Genomic DNA, 21738 nt, shown 5'->3' with positions numbered 1-21738 from the left:
TTGGTGACAAATCATTCATCTATTCTTTTAATGAGCAGTTACATGAAAACACATCAGAGCACTTTATATGTTTCTGCTCTTAAATATTCACAAAACAGTTTATAAATTCAAGAAAAGTGCACCAGGTGCTAGTGACCAATTTGAGTTTTGAAAAGAGGCTCCTGGTGTGAAAAAGGTTGGAGAGCCCTGAAAAAGACTCTTCATCTGAGGGACATAAAGACCACAGACAACATTTGAGGATTCATGGTGAGTTGAACTGACCTCAGAATCTCCAGTTTACAGTTTGGACTCTCCACAAACTCAGACAGCAGCTTCATTCCTGAGTCCTGCAGCTTGTTCCTACTCAGCTCCAGCTCTCTCAGAGGGGAGGGGTTGGACTTCAGAGCTGAGACCAGAGCAGCACAGCCTTCATCTGAGATCCAACAGTGATACAGCCTGCAGAGAGAGGAGGATTTCAACAAAACACTGATGAGGGTCAAGTGGAAGGAAGAAGGTGTGTGTGTGTGTGTGTGTGTGTGTGTGTGTGTGTGTGTGTGTGTGTGTGTGTGTGAGCTGGTAAATTCATAAAAAGTGTTAACCTGCTTCATCTTTCACTGATGGTCACTTTTATGTTTTCTGAAGTATATTCTAAATAAATGAATTGATTATAATCACAGTCATATTCAACATTAATCAGGTAAAACTCCAGGTGTAAATGGAGTTTCAATATTTGCTGCACAAACTCAGCAGTTGAATAGTTTGTTGTGTTTTTACTGTGATAAAGTCTGAAACACAATCAGCAACTGGAAATTACAATGTTGTCTGTGTGTTTACAAGGACGTCTGCCAAACGAGGTGATAAACATTAGAATCACACCAAATACCACAGTGTGATTGTGTTTTGTGTTATTATGAACACAGAGTGATGAATAAACACAGCAACACATATTCATGTTTCACCCAAACTGGGAAGAGAAGAGAATGACACGTTCAGTGTCTGCTGGTGGTCTCACTGATATATTTGGACATTTAGAAAACATTGCACATTTAGAAACCCAGCAACAGAAGACAAACACTGTGACGCACAGCTTCACCTTTGTGCTTCAGTGCTGAAGCGAGGTGACAGAAAGCACACAGGTGATGGACAGCAGAGAGGGAACAGGGATTTGTTATTTATCTTCTATATTGGATTTGGATTGTTTGTCCAATCGTAATCTCTGAATGCATGTCAGCCCCTGAACGTGTTAACATCCAATCGAGGACGGTAAACGGTTTCCTGTCTGACATCCATACAGGTGATCCTGTGTGATCACATCCTGCATGCAATCATCTGTATGGATGTCATCAGGCACATTTGAAGCAGACAAACAGTGAGCGTAACTAGAAATGACTCAAGTTATGAGTCTGAATCCCAGAAAGCTGCAGACGCTCCTGTTTTAGGGGGAACAATGCTTTGTTTGCATAACTCACCTCAATTAAGTATGAAGTCTAAATACATAAGAGCACAAATAAGTGTTAAATCCCACTTACGCCCGTGTATCTCCACTCTGAGATTAGCTACTAAGAGGTTAGCTACCAAATCTGGAAGCACAAACAATCTCTTCCACCTCCTCAAACAGCATCTCTGCATGAAACTGAATGGAACATCATCAATTAACAACCTTAACCCGGCAAGTGACTACTTCTGGTCATTTCCGCACAGGTCATATATCATGCCCATCCCCCATCCCCCGTAGAGAATTCAAGAATCATGTGGTCTTCACCCAGCCAATCAGCAAAGTTTGCCCAACATCACAAGTCACGTGATTGTGGCATTGACCAATCAGCAGAGACCAGGAACACATCAAACTTCCTGTTTCTTTCAAAATCAGAAAAAGATGCTTTTGCAGTTGGGTTTCCTCGACATTTACCACCATAACACCAAACTAACCATGGTAAGTTGATGAAACTCACAGGTTATTGTTGAGTAGTTGTGCTAAGATATGTGCTGTTTGTGGAGGACTTAGTGTAATGAATGAAAATACGGCATGAAAAATGCGGGCGCCATATTTGATTGTACTGTCACTGTAAGTTAAGAGTTAATTTGGTATGTCCATTTTTGGACATATGCCCAATGCATCTAACAAGCCGTGCATTTTGTGCATTTGCAGTGTGTTTTTAGTTTATCCATAGTGAATATGAGGGATTTTTGTCAGTTTATGACCTTATAACAGTTGTTTTATTTATATAAAAGCAACTTTATTTATAATTTTCTGCTTCTTTTAATGTTTTATGGCAAGAGGAGGGAGACTGCTGTCGTGCCAGTCCACCCTGACATCAGTGATGATGATGACTAGGATGACGATGTGTCAGACCCTAACTTCGTCCCACCCAAGAGGAAATGCAGGCAGCCTGCAGTGGAGGTGCTCCAGGACAGTGATTTAAGACAAAAGATACTTTATTCTAGTCATTCTGCATGCAATTCATGGCAATCACACACAATTGATATTTGGCACCTCGGCACTGCCCTGGAGGCAAACTGGCAACTCACCAGCTACCAGTCCACTTACTTGGTCCATACTGGACTCGAACTGGCAACACTCCGGTTCCCAGGCTGAATTCCTATGGACTGACCTACTGATGATGACAATGAGCAGCCAGCACCACAAGCCAAGAGGCCCAGACCCAGTAAGTCAGCAGCCAGGCCAACCACCTGGCACCAAGCTGACCTGAACAACACAGCCCTGCCTGAATACCAGCACCCCATCCAAATAATCAAGGGTCTTAAGTTGACAAACTGATGTCATCAGAGGTTCAGGGTCATCCACTTTGATGAAGAAGCGCTCACTGGTGCCAGACATCACGGTGCTGTCAAAGTCCGGCCACTGTGCAGCTTCCTAACTACTGCCTTCAGGCGTGAGCCACAGACGCCCAAACGGTCTGTGGATGAGGTGATGGTTGCCTACAAAGGGAAGAAAGCTGGCAACCTGAGGCACTACATAAAAAGCAAGCCAGACCAATGGGGTTTTAAGCTGTTTGCCAGGGCCTCTGAGGATGGCTTCATCCATGACATGGTGCTATACCAAGGCAAGACTACCCTGGAGGCCCATGATGTCCCCCTGAAACCTGAACAAGAAGGTTTGGGTGTCACCAGCCAGATTGTCACTGTCCTGGCCAGTACCTTGTCCTTCCCCACCACCACAGCCAGTGAGACCAAGAAGAGGGAGGCTGTGAGCTGTCCAGCTGTCATCAGGAGTTATAATGCCAACATGGGGGGCATTGACAAGAGTGACAAGCTGGTACACCTCTACCGCAGCCCCATGAAGTCCAAGAGGTGGTACCTGGGACTGTTTGCGTACACCATTGATGTCAGCCTCACAAATACCCGGGTTGTGTACAAGAGGGACTGCAAGGCCCTTGGTGGGAAATACCAGCCTCTGAAAGGTTTCAGACTCCAGGTGCTGACAGCCTGACCTCCAGTGCTGATGTTTCTAAGCCTGTCCGGAGACACAGCAGCCACACCCCAAATGCGGCTGTGCGGTTTGATATGTCCCTCTTCCATTCCCCTGTACATGACGCACGCCAGACCTGCAAGCACTGCGGCAAAAAGGCAACATTGTGAGGTGGAATGTGGTCTGCAGGGTCTGCAAGATGCACCTCTGCATGACCAGCGAGTGGAAGTGCTTTGTCAAATTCAAAGTGGCCTAATGTCTAAAGTGGTAATGTGTGAGGGGCCTGTTTCAGCACTTTGTTCTAAAAGTGATGTTCAAATGTTGTAAAATAAATGTTTCTTTCACCTTACAGGTGTTCCCTTGTATTTTCTTGTGTAAATACTTATTGGAATTTGTTTTACCACAAGCGGGCAAGTAACCAAATATGGTAATTTCATTGACCTTGATTTTCTACAGGAAAATGATTTTTTTTTTTAAAATGTTACAACAGTAATACAGTCTTGTTATGTTCTCCAACAACAGCCTAGGGTTGTTGTTTATTAGTTGTTCTAATATGGAGATTGTATCAGATATCGCCTCAGGGTGAAAAATATTTCTATTTACTTTGTGGCTTGAGCAATGAGACAAACCACAGTCTGAAATGAAGAACTTTGATTAAAAAATATTAGTGTAATAAGTTTGTTCCATGTTAGTGACAATTGTTGTTTTCCCCAGTGCTCCATCTGCACTGTACAGTATTACACACACTGAATCAATTCAATTAGTCAATGACATCAACATGACGACATTTCTGTCTAAAAACGTGTCTGACCTCAGAATCTCCAGTTTACAGTTTGTACTCTCCAGGCCAGCAGACAGCAGCTTCCATCCTGAGTCCTGCAGGTTGTTATAACTCAGCCTCAGCTCTCTCAGATGGGAGGGGTTGGACTTAAGAGCTGAGGCCACAACATCACAGTGGGTCACTGAGAGTCCACAGTCAACAAACCTGTTATTATAGATTAACATGAAATCCATTATTAAAGCAGAGCACTTACTAACTTACTTCATTTTAAGATGTGAATAATCTGAGTAATGATAATGGACACTGAGCAAACACCTTCACTTCTAACTGAGTGTACTCTTTACATTGGTGGGGAACCTCCGGCCTGTTTGATCCGGCCCGCAAGACATTACATTACATTACATTACATTACATTACATTACATTACGGTCATTTAGCAAACGCTTTTATCCAAAGCGACTTCCAATAAGTGTGTTCAACATAGGTGGGCAAAAGAACTTCAGGTCAGAAGAAATCGTAAGTGCATTTCCTTCTGAAACCAACAGCTAAGAGCATAACTAGTGCTAGAGTAGGAGTGCAATAAGTTAGGTACCTAGACAAATGAGAAAATAAAGACAATTAAGAAAACAAATTAGTGCATCAGAAAAGCACGAGCTAGGACAGAAAAGCACGAGCTAGGACAATCTAGAGACAATTTTGACTCTTTCGATGACGGCATGTAAATAATTATACTGTGATCCCCCCCCCAACCCCCCCATACAGGGGACAGGATTACCTGTTAATTGATATTATTATTAACATCTGGACTAACCGAGCCTTTCTGCAGTTCCTCACAGCTGGGATCAGTCTCAGTCGTCCTGCCTTTGATGTATTGTACTTTACCACATTCAGCTCGTCCAGAATATCCTCAGACATCTGCAGCATGTAGGCCAGGGCTGAGCAGTGGATCTCTGAGAGTTCCTTCTCTGATCTCTTCTCTGACTTCAGAAACTCTTGGATCTCTTCACGAACAGAGTGGTCCTTCATCTCCATCAAACAGTGGAAGATGTTGATGCTTCTGTCAGGAGACATATCATCAGCACTCATGTCTTTCAGGGTTGTGATGGCTTTCCGGATGTCCTCTGGTTTGCTTTTTGTTTGACCCAGCAGACCTCCTAAGAGACTCTGGTTGGACTCCAGTGAGAGACCATGAAGGAAGCGAGCAAAGAGGTCCAGATGCCCATTTTTACTCTGCAGGGCTTTGATCATGGCTCTGCTCAGAAAGACATCCAGTGATGGGTAAGGGTCAAGGTCAGCAAATATGTATTGGTCCAACTTAGTGTTCCTGGTTGTGTAACAGTGGTACATGTAGACTGCAGCCAGAAACTCCTGAATGCTCAAGTGAACAAAGCAGTAGACTCTTTTCTGGAAGATCACACACTCCTCCTGCAAGATCTCTGTACAAACTCCAGAGAACACTGATGCCTCTGACACATCAAGTCCACACTGCTCCAGGTCTTCTTGGTAGAAAATGATGTTTCCTGTCTCTAGATGTTCAAACGCCAGCCTCCCCAGCTTCAGTAGAAGCTCCCTGTCCGTCTCAGACAGCTCCTCTAGACTGCGCTCATGGCCCTCATGATACTTGTGCTTTTTGTTCTGAGTCTGGACCATCAGGAAACGTGAGTACATGTCGGTCAGGGTCTTGGGCAGCTCTCCTCTCTGCTCTGTAGTCAGCATGTGCTCCAGAACTGTGGCAGTGATCCAGCAGAAGACTGGGACTTGACACATGATGTGGAGGCTCCTGGATGCTTTGATGTGTGAGATGATTCTGATGGACAGATCTTCATCATTGAACCTCTTCCTGAAGTACTCCTCCTTCTGGGCATCAGTGAAGCCTTGTACTTCTGTTAGCCTGTCAACACATGTAGGAGGGATCTGATTGGCTGCTGCAGGTCTGGAAGTTATCCAGAGGAGAGCTGAGGGCAGCAGATTCCCCTTGATGAGGTTTGTTACCAGCTCGCTGACTGATGCCTTCTTTGTGACATCACACAGAACCTCATTGCTGTGGAAATCCAGAGACAGTCTGCATTCGTCCAGACCATCAAAGATGAACAAAACTTTACAGTCAACCAGCTTCTCCTCTGTGAGCGTCTGTAATGTTGGATGGAAAACACGGAGCAGCATGAGAAGACTGTACTGCTCATCTCTGATCAGGTTCATCTCCCTGAACGTCAGCAGAATCAGCAGACTGACATCTTGGTTTTCTAAACCCTCAGCCCAGTCCAGAGAGAACTTCTGCACTGAGAAGGTTTTTCCAACACCAGCGACGCCATTTGTCAGGACAACTCTGATGTGTTCCTGTTGGTCAGCTAAGGCTTTAAAGATGTCCTGGCATTTTATTGGAGTGTCATGGAGGGTGGTCTTCTTGTCTGCTGTGTCCAGCTGAACCACCTCATGTTGGGTATTGACCCCTTCACTCTGTCCCTCTGTGATGTAGAGCTCAGTGTAGATCCTGTTGAGGGGGGTTCCACTTCCTGCTCCAGCACTTCCTTCAGTCACATGTTCACATCTCCTCCTCACACTGAGCTTATGTTTGTCTAAAAGTTCATGCAGAGCGCCACCTAGTGGAAGAGAAACAACAACAACAAAACAAAACATGAGTGTGGAAAAATGAGAATAGCTGCTGATAGAAATGTTGACAGCATCAGACAGATCAACAGACTTACTGTGCACTGATCCAGACTGACTGGGTGTCTTCAGTCCAGGTTCTGTTCTGGATCTTTGACCACGCTTTTGACGTGAGGAGTCTCCAGATGAAGCAGACTGGTCCCAACATGAGCTCCACTTTCTCTTTCTGTGAAGATGAAGGCAATTCATGTCACTGATTAAAGCCATTGTTTATTTAAACTAAATTCTTGTGTTGAGCCTCACCCTGAAGACACATTGTCTGGGGCAGAGGTGCGTGCGTGCGTGCGTGCGTGCGTGCGTGCGTGCGTGCGTGCGTGCGTGCGTGCGTGCGTGCGTGCGTGCGTGCGTGTCTGTGTGTGTGTGTCTTTGCACATCTGTTGATGGTTTGCTGATTGATGATAGCTGAAGGCCAGCAGATGCTTTTTCTGTTCTTTATCTATGTTGTGGTGTTGATTGATTTGATATTGTGCAGCCTATACTGCATAAAGGAATCCAACATGAAACATTTACAACATACAGATTATTGGCATTGTTATATGTAATAAATTCAAGCTAGATAAACACAAGTATGACAGCTAGAGTCTGGACCTCCATCTGGGACACATAATACACAGTTTGTCAGATCAGAGGTTTTCATTTTGGTCCAAATGCATTGTGGGGATTTTGTTATGGATATTTTTGGATTGACACCATCATGTGGATCGTCAAATCAGAGTGTCATTCCCGCTTATTTAATACATACAATCAACATGGAACCTAATTAATCAGCTCAGCTTTTAACACCATAGTACCCACCAGATGAGGGACCAGGGATTGAACACCCCCCTGTGTGACTAGATCCTGGGCCCTCTGACCACCAGGCCCCAGGTGGTAAGGTTCAGTAAGCAGACCTCCAACCCCTTCACCCTGAACACAGGTTCCCCCCAGGGCTGCGTCCTCGGCCCCCTATTGTGCTCCCTGTACACACTACTGTGAGGCCAGGTTCAGCTCCAACTCCATTGTAAAGTTTGCCGATGACACAGCCGTGGTTAGCCTCCATGAGTAGGCCTGGTGGCGGTGACTGACCTGACTCTGTGGTGTCAGGATAACAACTTCCAAAATCAGCTAAACTAAGGAGCTGATTGAGGACTTTAGCAGAGGACTTTAACCATGCAAACCCTATTAGCACAAGCTCCATGAGCATGCCAATCCATTTCACTACATACAAGTATGTACAGGTATCTGACTAAACAATCATCTTGAATCTTAATCGCCCATTAAATAAAAAAGTTCTCGTACAGTAATGAGAGAAATACAGAGTAGCGGTCGATCTATTGTTGCTCCCTTAGAGACAGCTGTTGCTTTCAGAATTGTTGTTATCAATACACGATTGTCACTCACTAACAGCATTCCATAAACGAGTCAGAGTCCTGCTGACCTTACCGGGACATTTTTCCTCCCTTTCCTGAAAATAGGAGCAGTGACACAATGACCTCAAAGTGACAAAAGTGACACAACTCCACAAACAAGGTGACAAATATATTTACAAGCCATTGGCCAATCTCCATATTATCCTGCCCCTCCAAAGTTCTGGAGGAATTTGTTCATACCAGCATATCAACCCTTCTCCTTGACAAAGGCTCAACATTAATCAATCAACTGAACTGGTAGTGTTACAATTAGTTCATAGAATGCTGACTGCCTGGGCTGAAAAGAAGTTTGCAATTGAAAAAAAAGTCTCCTTCAACTTATAGGGTTAGGGTTTTCAGGATGTAGTACTCAATTGGTTCATTAGTTACATTCAAATATAGAGATCTATCTATCTATCTATCTATCTATCTATCTATCTATCTATCTATCCTTACATAAAATACTGTAATACTGCCTGGGCTGCTTCTTACTCATCTAACTTCAATCCATTGTTTCAAATGCAAAAGAGGTTTTTAAGAACGATTTCCAGCTCCAGCAGAAAACAACCATCTGCTGCTCTATTTACTAAACACAAAGTATAGCTTATTATCAAAGTCAATAACATATTGATTTCATTGTTTTATGTGATACTGTCCCATGTTAGTTTCTGTTTTGTTGTTTGCTTGTCTCAAGTTTGTTTTTTTCTTCTTCTTAAATTCTATTAATTACTTTTTATATAGCTAATAATGGAATAGTGGAGGGACCTTTAGGCTGATTTCCTCTCCTGCACAATTACTTTATTTCTCTATCGTCATATTTCTTCATCAGTTGACTTTTGTGTGAACAACAATAAAAAAACGTTTTTTCCTCATGTTTACGTTTTCACACAGACAGAGAAGGTTTTGGCAGCAACCAAAGAATTCCCAATGCAGGAGAATTCCTGTAACAGATAAACAGAGCTCTTACGTTTTGCCTGAGGGTCCAGGTCCCTCACTGAATACTGGAGGCTTTCTCATGGACCAGTCACTCTTCATGGACACACAGCCTGATGCAGCAGATCCTGTTCCATCCTCCTCTTCATCCATGCAAACACTCATCTGCTGGATTTTAGTCAAACAGGAAAAAACATTTCAGACACAAACAACTCTCAAAGAATAGAACACACACACACACACACACACACACACACACACACACACACACACACACCTCAACTGGTCTGCTCCCCTAAGTACCTGCACGAACTACTGCCCCGGGACAGAGAGAGCGCCTCAATGATAAGACTGCACTATTCTCTCTCTCTCTGTCTGTCTGTCTCTCTGTCTCTCTCTTTCTCTCTCTTTCTTTCTCTCTTTCTCTTTCTCCTTCTATTCCTTCAGTCAAACTTTTTTGTCTCTGTCTGCAGCTCTCACACTTTTTATAACTACTTCACATTACTCAAGAGGAAATGATCCATAACAGCAACAACGTAAATGGATAGTGGATAATGGATAACAGCAGTAAATCAATCAATACCCACTCTTCTGTATCTGCCATTTTACCTGGATTTGGTCTTATCACAGACTGTCAGTATAAATAAGCATGTTGTAATATCACTCACCCTGCTGTCACTCACCAACTTCTTCTGTTCCTCCTTCTGGTCGTCCACCTCGTGAAGGAGCCTGAAATAAAATGGCTGCATGTTTGCTGCTGCAATGATACAAATCTCATAGCCACATACTTGCATGGATCTATTATGGTGAGTTAATACAGAGCTATCATCAACTTATTTACAAACAAACAACAAACAGAGACTAACATGGTACAGTAACACATAAAACAATGAAAATCAATAAGTTCATACTCATATGCATTCCATAGAATATATTGACTTTGATAAGTTATCTATCTATCTATCTATCTATCTATCTATCTATCTATCTATTTATCTATCTATCCTCAAATAAATGACAATAAATAACATTGTAAATAGAGCAGCAGATGGAGCAGCAGATGGTTGTCTTCTGCAGGAGCTGGAAATCGTTCTTAATAAAGTAAGTAGCAGGATAGATTAATAGATAGACAGATCACTTGTGTCTTAAGTTTTTTTCTTCTTCTTCTTAAATTCTATGTATGACTTTTTCTATGTTTATAAATCTTTATCACTTGACTTAAATAAAATACAATACAAATAAATACTACAATAAAAAAAAACTTTTCCTCATGTTTATGTTTTCACAGACAGAGAAGGTTTTGGCAGCAACCAAAGAATTCCCAATGCAGGAGAATTCCTGTAACAGATAAACAGAGCTCTTACTTTGTGTCTGAGGGTCCAGGTCCCTCACTGAATACTGGAGGCTTTCTCATGGACCTGTCACTCTTCATGGACACACAGCCTGATGCAGCAGATTCTGTTCCATCCTCCTCTTCATCCATGCAAACACTCATCTTCTGGATTTTAGTCAAACAGGAAAAAACATTTCAGACACAAAAAGCTCTCAAAGAATAGAATAGAACACGCACGCACATGCACACACACACACACACACAGAATATCATCAGCTTAACTGGACTGCTCCCCTAAGTACCTGCATGAACTACTGCCCCAGGAGAGAGAGAGAGAGCCTCAATGATAAGACTGCACTACACTCTCTCTCTCTCTCGCTCTCTCTCTCTCTCTCTCTCTCTGATATTGGGCTTTACAAATAAAGTTCACTTGACTTGTGTTGGAATATAACAAATAATGTCAACACATATAAGTAAATGCAGTAACTAAAGTTGATATAGTACAAGTAACCAAATGGCTGGCTCCGGGAAAGTCTGGAGATGGAGTAATACATACAAGCATTTACAGCTTCACTCTCCAGGAGGGCTAGATAACACATATCTGCCAATAGGTGAAGAGGTCACTGTATCACTTTATCAAAGCTTCAAACATCTGTGGTCAGGAAGAAGGAAGAGAGGGGGTTTGCATGGACGGGCAGTCAGGGGGAGCTTCTTCAGATCAAAGGGATAATTACACTATACTGTTGTTCTTTAATTTACACAAAGAGAATTCTACTTTCCCCCACAGACATCTGTTCATCCCTCAGATTTGAATCTTAGCGCTGCCCCTCTTGAAGCTGGCTGACCAATAGATAACAGTTAAACTACATTGTCATCAGTGAATTACAATATTATGTAAACACCCTGTATATGCGGGATAAATAGGGAAGCACGGAGATATTTGATTGTCCTTCTTTGATGCATGCGAGAGTTGGAACCAGCGCTGTCCGAAGTCTTATTCCAGTAAAGCTCTTCTGAAGATTCCAGTTCATCTTTGCCTCATCTTTTCCTCTTGATTCACCACAAACAAACACGCAGAAGAATATCAGAACGATTCTTCAATACTTGACACAAGAACGCACAAACACCAAAGCGCAACACAGTTCAAAGTGACATTAATCTTTCCCTCCTTCCATTCTTTCAGTCAAACTTACTTTCACTTTCACCTTCATTGCTTTTGTGGTAAGAGGAACGCACAGCTTCCACTCTTTCTGTACCAATCCGCCATTCTACATCTATCTCATCACAGGCTGTCAGTATTAATAAGCATTGTGCAGTATCACTCACCCTGCTGTCACTCACAAACTTCTTCTTTTCCGCCTTCTGGTCGTCAATCTTGTACAGGAGCCTAAAATAAAATGGCTACGTGTTATCTGTTACTGCAAAACCGAAAGCCTGTCAAGAGCTCCTCCCACTTTTACATTAACTGGAAATCACATGTTCTTCATTCGCCTGTCAATGTGTGTGTGTGAGAGAGAGAGAGAGAGAGAGAGAGAGAGAGAGAGAGAGAGAGCAAATGTAAGTATTTATATAATTCCCATTGAAAGCTAAATAAAAAGTTAAATTCAATTAAAGCAACAAAAGCCTTTGTTGATGTTCTTCCATGTTGGTTTAGGAGAGTTTCCTTATGTTGGAGTCTGAGCTCCGTGTTTGTGCAGCAGCACCACCTTCTGTCCAAACCACAAACATCAACTGAAGTGAACTGACGTGGACCCACAGTGCACCTGCCACCTGATCAATGAAAGCAGCCAGTTCCTGATACTCCCAAATCAATGGATGTACAATAGAGTGATCTGCACCCGGCACAGGATCATGTTGCACAAGCTGGCAATGAGTGGGGGCAGAACTCTTCTCCTCCCATCTTCATCAATGTGGGAGGCAGTGCTGGACCTCCTGAACATGCTCTTTGAGCCGTCACCCACCTCCTCTATTTCCTTGTTGTGCAGATCCCTCCCCCTTCAGCTGTGGCCTAGAAGCAGGAACATGAACGTATGCAGTGTTGCTTTGTTTTGGATGCACAGGTCACTAAGGTATGCATACAAAAGGAAAGTGGACCTGCAGCAGGGATTATGGATGTGGCAGCTCCTCATGTTGCTCAATTTTGAGAATTGAATTGCTTCAAACATATGAAGCACTTCCTTTAAGTGGCTCACACTCCACTTGTGTTTTGATTTAATATTCCTCCAGTCATTGTTGTTCCCAATACCATAACACATTACACTGAGGTGGAATTTTACAGAGAACAGAATCCACATCCAGCTCTCATCTGTGGGAAGTGTAGCAGATTTCTCATGTAAAAATATATATGGAAATCAAGTCAGTTTATTATTGTCATGAGTTCTATGTGGTCCAAGTGTCAACGTAACACAGAAAAAAAAGAAAAGGATGTGCAACAGTGAAGTCATAGTGTGCCTTGACCTCCTCATGTAAGACCCCCTGCTGGTGAGTCAGTACCATCTCAGCCCTCTACACATGCCAGACATGGAATCAATAAAGGAATCAAACCACTCAATCAAATCCCTGACCTCTAAATGATCAGCACTGTGCAAAAAACAGACACATAGCCACAAGTTCATGCCCGTCATGGTATTTGTTACAGGTCCCAGGGAAATGTCCCTGTATCAAGCAGGTGAACAGGAACAATCAGGATACAGTCAGTCTTACTTTCTCCCAGATTGCTTCTCTGGTTGTTTTATTAAACAGCTCAAATCATGTAAACATCACATGACACATTTCTTATATGCATTTCAATCATTTCAGTTTGTTTTAATAAAGTACATCACTTAACCCAGTATTTCCACTATCTCAATAAAACACAATTTCACTCTTGTAGGATATTAGTATGATGAACACATTTCAACTGACCTATTATCTTTAGTAGAGTTAGTAAGTACAAAACAACAAAAGCGTCTCCTGACACTTACTTTAAACCAAAAGGTTCCATTCAAAAGGATTTCAAAAACCTCGTATGAAGCCCAGAAATATATACATGTTACAATGTGTAAAAACTCTTAACTTGATAATGTATGGTTCTGGAGATGTAGGTCGTTGTGGTTTTTACCCATAATTCTCTTCTGAGGAGTGGCATAGTTTAACCACTAGATGAAGTCATTTCCTTCTGGAGAACAAACACTTGAGTCTCGATGCCTTTTTCTTTGCCATGATGGAAAGTTCACTCTATCATGAAGTCATGATTTCTGCCAATGTAGGAGGATGGTACATCATGTAGGTCTGTGTTTCTGGTGCCCACCTTCCCACAGGGGGCTGTTGATGTCTGAAGTTGTAGGGTTTCTAACTAAAATATTATCCCCATCGTCATTATAACAAGAATTTCTCAACTGCGGCTGTAATTAAGTCGAGCTTTATTGGTTATGTCAGGGGAAGCTGAAGTTTTGCAAGGCGTGCTTAAACTTTGTAGTCTTGAGCTCTTCACAAAAAAGAGTAAACGCTTCACCTTTCAGCCCAGTGGACAATACTGATGAGTTGAAGAGGACAATTTAAAAACCATACAATTTAAAGAAATAAAGAATCACACATTTGCCTTGTAATAATTTCTTTCTGCTTTTTACAGCGTTTATCTAAAATTCTTAAATTGAGGTATAATCCTTTAGAGTTCTACTCAAAAAACTATGAATACACACAGTATAGAGAAAATGAGATTTATAAACAGACTTAGATGGTTTCATGTGTCAAGGCCTGACTGATGTTGATTATACTTTGTGGAAGACTGCTGCGTTTTTTGTCAACCGTAAACTTGATTGACACATTTTGATACAGTAGTTGTATTTTACAGCAAACACTCTCTGATCACTCTCTTATTCAGTGTGATGAATTTCAAAAAGGTAGCTATAGAAATATACAGGAATAGACTAAATCACACACAGTGCTGTCACCAATATAAGTTGCATGTTTCTAAGCTGAATCTGGGCAGATTTTTCTTCCACTATAAATGAATAATTTAAAGCAGCAGTTCTTTACCTTTTTTGAGTCGTGGACTGTTTTGAGAATCTGGTGAAAGTTATTGACCCCCTCCCTAGAGAAAGGCACATAACCACAACTTTCAATGCAATAAATCGACTTTATTTGATAGAACATTCATTGCCTCATACAGTGTAAATTGATGGCCACTCCAAATTAAAAAAAAAAAATCTTTATGCTCAAATGTTCATTTCAATGAAAAGGTTGTTGTTTGGCTTGAATAAGAAGATGAAACTGTGGAGTCATCTTTGACATCCAATCGATTTCCACTTTTCATTATTCATTCATTCATTGTCACTGCACACCAGAATTCTCCAGGGCTCTTTGAGTTTAATTCATTTTGTAACATTTCCTTTGTCCTCAGGTCAATAAGGTCAACTTTGGCATGGTCTTCATCACTGATACAGTCTATCTCAGCAAGGAAAAGATATGAATCCACAATCTAACTTTATTTAGGAAAAGGTAAGTATTTGAAGATATTACGGCCTCAGTTAAGCCTTAAAGGTATATGAGAATATTCACAAGCTGTGATTAACTGTGGGAAATGAGAAATAAGCACTTCATATAGAGATGCAGTTGTTCAGAGAACGATGCAAGCAACTTAGATGGTAAACATAGGTCACCAGAGCAGTCAGGAGCTATAAGGAGTGGCAGGGTGCATCTTGAATAGGAAACCTTTATTCAGTCTAGAAGTCAAAACCGGATGTCACCTGACCGTGTGCATCTTGTATATATAACTGACAGAAATAGAACAACTTAGTATATAAATATAGTGAATACAAAAGTTACATTTGTATCTGACCTTCATGGACCACCTGAATTCCATCCATGGACCACTGGTCCAGATTAAGAACCTGGGATTTAAAGGAATGTGCTGCCACCTAGCGGTTCAGGAAAAGAACCTGTTTCATAGAGAATAGAATCTGTAACACAAGAGATCCGATCTTAACCCCCAGAATAGTTACTGTGGCAACATATTGTACAATGATGCAATATTGATTTCATTTCTTTAAAACAAAACTGATGACGTAATACAAAGCCTTGGACATATTTTCTGTGTAATTCTATTATATTCTATTCTAATTCTACAATTCTCTATAATTATAATGATATAATGATTTCTTCAACAGTAATGTTAAATAAAGATCTGTTGAATTACATCATCCACTAAGTTATCACATTTATAGCTTCTCACTATTCTCATTGTATTACATCCATCCATCTTTTTATATAAGACCACATGTAGAAAATATAAATGTCAAAAGGCACAAAGGCCTCCATCACATAAATATTCAACTTCATCATATCTAAATGTCTCATTCATCCTGTGCTGTGTTTGTTTTGTAGATGAGGAGCTCTCTGATTCCCCGCAGTGGAAGAAGCACTGCAGCCTGCTCCAGGACGCTCCAGTGCACACAGCTTTAGCAACCATGAGGAGGATGAAGGATATCGTTTAGTGTCATCGGACATGAAAGATTGCGTGCATTATACTTTACATGTTATCCAAAATAAAGCAACCGGGAAGCGGGGTTCAACCAGTTCAAACTCTCCAGTTGGTCTAGGGTGGTTGCAGGAATAGTCCCTTTCTGTCTGTGTGGTGGAGATGTTCTATAAAGGCTTTAACCCTGTTGTGTAAAGTTTCCCTCTGAAGCTGCTTTAGCCTCTCCATCTCTTCCCTGGCTTGCTGCTGCTGCCTGGCCAGTTCCTTCTGTGATATGGAGTCAATGGTTGCAATATTTTTCAGCTGCATGAGAGACACGTTCCACCTGATGGAGCCTCGGTGCCTCACCGATCTGGTGGGGTTGACTGGCGCCGATATGGACCGCCTCTGTCCCGCCTGCTCACATCCTCCATCAGGACTTTGGGTTTTGCTGGAATAGAATCTGGCTCCATCCGAGGTGTCGACACCCCTGAACGGTCTCTCTGAACTTTTTCGTCCGTCGATCTCTTCCATAGCTACTTTGACGATAGCTTTGGGTTCACATAATTTAATGACCTTTACGCTCCTCTGTTGCTGTACCAGCGAGTCTTTCCTCTGTTGTAGCACTTTGCAAGTGTACCTGTACTGTTTGTCCAACAGCTTTAGTTTATGCTGCAGATCTGTGTCCTCCTTTCGGTTCATCACTCTTATGTCCTTTTGTAGCACGCATGTAGGTCTCCTGTACCTTTGATCCATTATGTCCAAGGGCTAAAGCAAGAAATGTGTCTTTTTTACTCTCTTATCAGTAATGTTTCACTTTGCTACACCAATACATTTCAAATGAAAGCCATGCCAGTTTCTAACCTGATTTATGTGCAGCTTTGCTCAGAGGGTTGTGTTGGCATCAGAGTCTTTGCTGCTATGGCTATGTCAGTGTGTGGAATATAATATCCTATTGTGTTTGAAGGCCAGTGGAGAGGATTGTTAGGGACTAGAGAGCGCAGGATCTTTGAGGCCCATCCTACTTTTTTCTTCTTACTGCTATTGGACATTTAGTGGCAACATATTGTTTGATCGTTTTTAACACAAACAAATGACAAACATTTTAAGGCTATTTGTTTTCACAGTAAAATAAAGGACATTATCAGAAATTAAACAGTATTGTGCCTTGAACCTTAACATTCACTTGAAATTGAATGATGTAATCACTATTTAAAATTGAATTAAGTTAAAGGAGGTTCAAATAGACACAGCAAAAACAATCCATATCTGTAGACATATACGCCAATACCATATATGCTAATATGAAGAAATATAGATTTACCAATAAGTCAGTCAGTCTGGTAATTGCAAGTTTCTTTTGTTATTGTTATTTTGGCCTTTGTATGTTGTTAGAGACTGTTTTTCTATCACTGTTTGGAATCTATTGTGTTGAAAATGCAAACAATCATTTTAGTTTATACAATATTTAGTTCAGATAAAAGAATACACTGCAGTACTTTGTTTCACATTTTCTGGAGCAGGTTAGATGAATCCTTTAAAAACCAGCAGGAAGTCTGTCTGTTTAAACATTAAAGTCCTCCCTCCCACAAAGTGAAACTCAGAAACAGACAACTTCCCATAAAATCACACATTCCTCTGACAGCCTTTGAGGTTTTGACACTTAATTCATTCTGCCGGTGAGTTTATTTCTAACTTTAACACCTGCATAACAGGATGGTTCACTGCTAACACACCTGCTGTCTTCTATAGCTATGGAACCCTTTGCATTTTTCAACTCATTCTCTGTCAAATCAATACTGAGATCTTCCATAACTGCTACTACTTCTCCTTTGTGTCTCTGCTCTGCTGTTCTGCTTTTCTCCCTCCATCTTTCCCCTCTAAATCTCGTCCAAAATGGCTTTGTTGAAGAAGAACAGTATATTTGCTGCTGGAACAAACATTGGAATACAGACATTTACACTTATGGAGCAAAGCACCCTTTGAGACAGAGATGGATTATGGGTCATGTAGTATTCAGACAGGTCTTCTCTTTAATCTGATCACATACATGGTAACTATCTAATGCATCACTTCCTCCTGCATGCCAGTGGATCTTTCCTGGGAAACGCCTGCCAGACAGTGAGTGTTTATAACAGCAAATGTAAAAGCTTTCAGAAAATGGCCACAGGTTACATCGCCGCTGTCTTCTGTAGTGTCAGCAACGTTTCTTTTCTGTTCACTTTCTTTTCCAGATCAGGCATAGATGCTGCTCTAGCTTTGTGAAGATGATGCGAGCAGTGTGTGTTGATGCACCAGGAGGTCCAGAGAATCTGCTGCTGCGGACTATCCCGGCACCTCAGCCTAAAGATGGACAAGTCCTAATTAAAGTTCATGCAACTGCCCTCAACAGAGCTGATTTACTACAGGTAAAGTACATTTTACATTCTCACAGACTGTACAACTTGACTCAACTAAGCTTAATGGTAACAAGTTTGATATCTGTGTTTGATAGCGGCGAGGCCTGTACCCGCCTCCCCCAGGTGAGAGTGAGATCATTGGCTTGGAAGCAGCCGGTACCGTAGCTGCTCTTGGTCCAGGTCTGAAAAGAGGCTGGAAGCCCGATGACAGGGTCATGACCTTGCTCAGTGGAGGAGGATATGCAGAATACGTTGCCGTGCCTGAGGAGCTGCTCATGTCCGTTCCTTCAAATCTCACATTCTGTCAAGCTGCTGCAATTCCAGAGACTTGGCTCACTGCGTTTCAACTACTGGACCTCATAGGTATAGCTACAATATAGCAACAGCTGAAGAAATGCTCAGTGTAATGGATTAACTTGGTTTTCCACAATGTATGGACATAAAGAAACTTGTTGGAAAAGGTTGGCAGCTAACCAGGCTCATAAATTGATTTAGCAATAATTTCAATCAGCTTATGTAAATGGACAAACTATAGTCAACAGTTATTCATGCCCCTATTTTTCCCCTCTTATTAACAACTGGCCAATATTACTTATTCCATACCTGTACTGTTTGTGCCGTAGCTCAGGTGAAGAAGGGAGAGATTGTGCTGGCACATGCTGGAGGCAGTGGAGTGGGAACAGCTGCCATTCAGCTGGTTGGTCTGTTTGGTGCCGTGCCAATCGTCACTGCAGGAACCCCAGAGAAACTGGAAATGGCTGAGAAACTTGGAGCTGCAGCTGGATTTAACTACAAAGAGGAAAGCTTTGCTGAAAGAGTTCATGAATTTACAGGAGGTGAGTGTAAACAACAATTCTCTGCACAAAGGACAACATTGCATATTTGCCCATAATGAGTTAATGTTGTTGTAGAAAACCATGTATCCTAAATTTGGTCATTTTTACTTCTTTATAGTGCGACTCCTATAGTTTGGTTTTCACAGTTGGTTATTACAACATCAACAATAATGTCCTTAATTATGAATCCCCCAATGAGGTCAGAGGTCATGAACACTTCATTTGAATAACGGTTCTGTACGTTCACAGGTAAGGGAGCAGATGTCATCCTTGACTGCATTGGTAGTCGTAACTGGGAGCAAAACATGAACTGCTTAGCCACTGATGGCCGATGGGTGCTGTACGGCACCATGGGAGGGAAAGCAGTGGAGGGAGATCTTCTGGGTCAGCTGCTTTCCAAGAGAGGACATCTTCTCAGCAGCCTCCTTTGCTCACGCTGCCTTCAGGTGAGACTTCAAGCAGGAGAAACATTGTTACACCAGCTGTAATTATTCATCTGTGTGATATGTGACTCATGTCCTGTGAACATTCAGCTGTGGCTCTTTTCTTTGTGTGTCTTGTTTTGGGGGAAGGACGGTGATTTGCATGATAGGTCTGACACATGATTTACTGCTATTCTGCTGTTGATGCTGGTCCTGCTTTGCATTTTCCCTCAACAGTATAAGGCGGAGCTGGTGAGGGCTTTCACACAGAGAGTTTTACCTCATTTCTCTGACCAGGCTGCCTCCCTGAGGCCAGTGATTGACAGCACATTCAGCCTGGTGGACATTGCAGAGGCTCATCGGCACATGGAAGCCAACAGAAACATTGGCAAGATTGTCATTAATGTGATTCAACAGGGAACTCAATGATGCACAGCTCTATATTTATGTTTTCGTCTTTATCCAGATTGTTGAAATAAATGGAGGTTTATGTCAAGATATCTACCTGTGGGTTTCATGGCCTAACGTCATATTGTAATAACTGCAGAACATGATGTTAAATAATCACTTGCCCTAATAGAAAAGTCACCCAAAGATTCCAAATGTTACTGATGTTCTTGTAGTAGTTTATAAATAGGACTGCTTGTATTAGTGGTAGTAAGAGTTAATAAGATGTGAAGTGGTGGATCAATATGTTGGTTGTCCAGCAGTATATCATCAACTGCTTGACCGCTTGTGATTAAATTCCCTCACATTGTCCCCAGGGGATCAGCCCTAATGCTTTCAGTTCCCCCTTAACTTTACTTTTAGTACACTCAGACTTTATTTTACAGTATATGTCACTACATTTTTTATTAGTACAGATAATTACAAAAATATATACTGTAATCACTTATTTAAAGGAACGTGCTGTCATCTAGTGGTTCAAATCTTCCACTGCGTACAGAAGCTGATGAATGTTTGTCAAACGTTTTGTTGCACTGAGCTCAAACCTGGATCACTGCATGAATTTGCAAGATCATTTTCATTCCTATTCTGTTCCGCGAGAATATCAAGTATATATTTTATTGGCCCCTGATACATTTTAAGCACAGTCTGAAAATGTTGTTATGTAAAGTTGTTTAGAAGCTTGGAACTTTGATTAAGTTTCCTGTTTGAGCTTCACTGCTCCCAATTGGTCTTTGCACGGCCGTGTGGCACGACAGCAGTAAGGGGAAATGCTGGTGTTACAGCAGCATAAAGGGGAACCTGCACCATTCCTGTTGGGGCAGTTTACTCTCTTAACCTCTGACATAAAGTATTTTTCAATAATGACAACCATCAAAGCAAATGTTCTCAAAATCTGAAATGTCCAGAGTCAGTGAGCTGTCAGGATTCATGTGTTCCTCTGTTGTCTTCTGTCTACTGATCCATGTTTCTCTACCGTCTCACACCTACAGTTGAGCGCCATTTGCTGGAGAGAAGAAGACACAGCAAACATGATTCTAGGATTTTACCCATTTTACCGCCTAATGAGATTTATACCAATCAGAACTTTATTTTGTGAATTTGTTTTGTGAACTGTTTCTTCTTCAATGACAGAAAATGTACAGATATATAAGTTTGAAAAAAAAAGTTTGTCAATAAAACAAAGAGTATTGATAAATGATGATCACCACCTGAATCCTCACTTTCTGTCAGGTTGTCAGCTATAGTCCACGTTTATGTTCTGTAGAGACAAACAACAACAACAGTCGTCTTCATGTAAGCTCACACACATCACAACAAGCTAGTGGCTGATCTGATTGGCTGACTGTTGTCTGTCTCTCTGTCTTTGTGTCCAATCCTGTCAGCATTCTGCTCTCACAGCTTCACAGTGGAAAGCTGCAGCTGCTAATGACTGAGCTTTACCAGGAAACACTGGACCTTTGCTCTGTGTTTAACACTAAAACTGCTGAAACACAATCAGCTGACTGAAACTCTCCTGACCACAGAGTCTCCAGTCTATATTTTGGACTCTGCTGAAGATCAGACAGCAGCTTCACTCCTGAGTCCTGCAGCTCGTTCTCACTCAGCTTCAGCTCTCTCAGATGGGAGGGGTTGGACTTCAGAGCTGAGGCCAGAGCAGCACAGCCTTCATCTGAGATCTGACAG

General features: G+C 41.8%; 3 protein-coding genes across 9 annotated transcripts in view; 1 reads left to right on the top strand and 2 right to left on the bottom strand.

Moving 5' to 3' along the window:
• The window catches only part of LOC143006035 (NACHT, LRR and PYD domains-containing protein 12-like), a 95066-nt gene that overhangs the window by 11515 nt on the left and 61813 nt on the right, over nucleotides 1–21738 (bottom strand). For 2 of the 7 annotated variants that reach the window (XM_076157364.1, XM_076157362.1), the window contains exon 13: nucleotides 21264–21313. In XM_076157364.1, coding sequence (XP_076013479.1) covers nucleotides 21307–21313 — 7 coding nt within the window. In that variant the 3' untranslated portion in view covers nucleotides 21264–21306. Of the gene's footprint in view, nucleotides 1–19005; nucleotides 19137–20338; nucleotides 21059–21263; nucleotides 21314–21738 lie in introns of those variants that run through there. The other 5 variants (XM_076157365.1, XM_076157366.1, XM_076157360.1 and 2 more) reach the window with 4 other exon arrangements.
• LOC143006034 (NLR family CARD domain-containing protein 3-like) overlaps nucleotides 1–21738 on the bottom strand; it is a 97532-nt gene that overhangs the window by 38194 nt on the left and 37600 nt on the right. Inside the window, exon 7 of the mRNA XM_076157355.1 lies at nucleotides 4221–4394. Within this exon, the coding sequence (XP_076013470.1) occupies nucleotides 4221–4394 (174 nt within the window). The remainder of the gene's footprint in view (nucleotides 1–4220; nucleotides 4395–21738) is intronic.
• On the top strand, nucleotides 17993–20051 carry LOC143006061 (quinone oxidoreductase PIG3-like). The gene is made up of 6 exons (XM_076157400.1): nucleotides 17993–18069; nucleotides 18183–18356; nucleotides 18443–18710; nucleotides 18971–19183; nucleotides 19433–19629; nucleotides 19843–20051. The coding sequence occupies exons 1-6, from the start codon at nucleotides 18013–18015 to the stop codon at nucleotides 20032–20034; spliced, it is 1101 nt and encodes a 366-aa protein (XP_076013515.1). The 5' UTR covers nucleotides 17993–18012; the 3' UTR covers nucleotides 20035–20051.

This window comes from Genypterus blacodes, unplaced genomic scaffold (assembly GCF_046128005.1).
Source record: "Genypterus blacodes isolate CSIRO-AG114 ecotype Tasmania unplaced genomic scaffold, CSIRO-AGI_Gbla_v1 ptg000073l_1, whole genome shotgun sequence".
NCBI classification, from domain to species: domain Eukaryota; kingdom Metazoa; phylum Chordata; class Actinopteri; order Ophidiiformes; family Ophidiidae; genus Genypterus; species Genypterus blacodes.
Note: the sequence above shows the minus strand (reverse complement) of the source record. Positions and strands in the feature narration are given on the sequence as shown.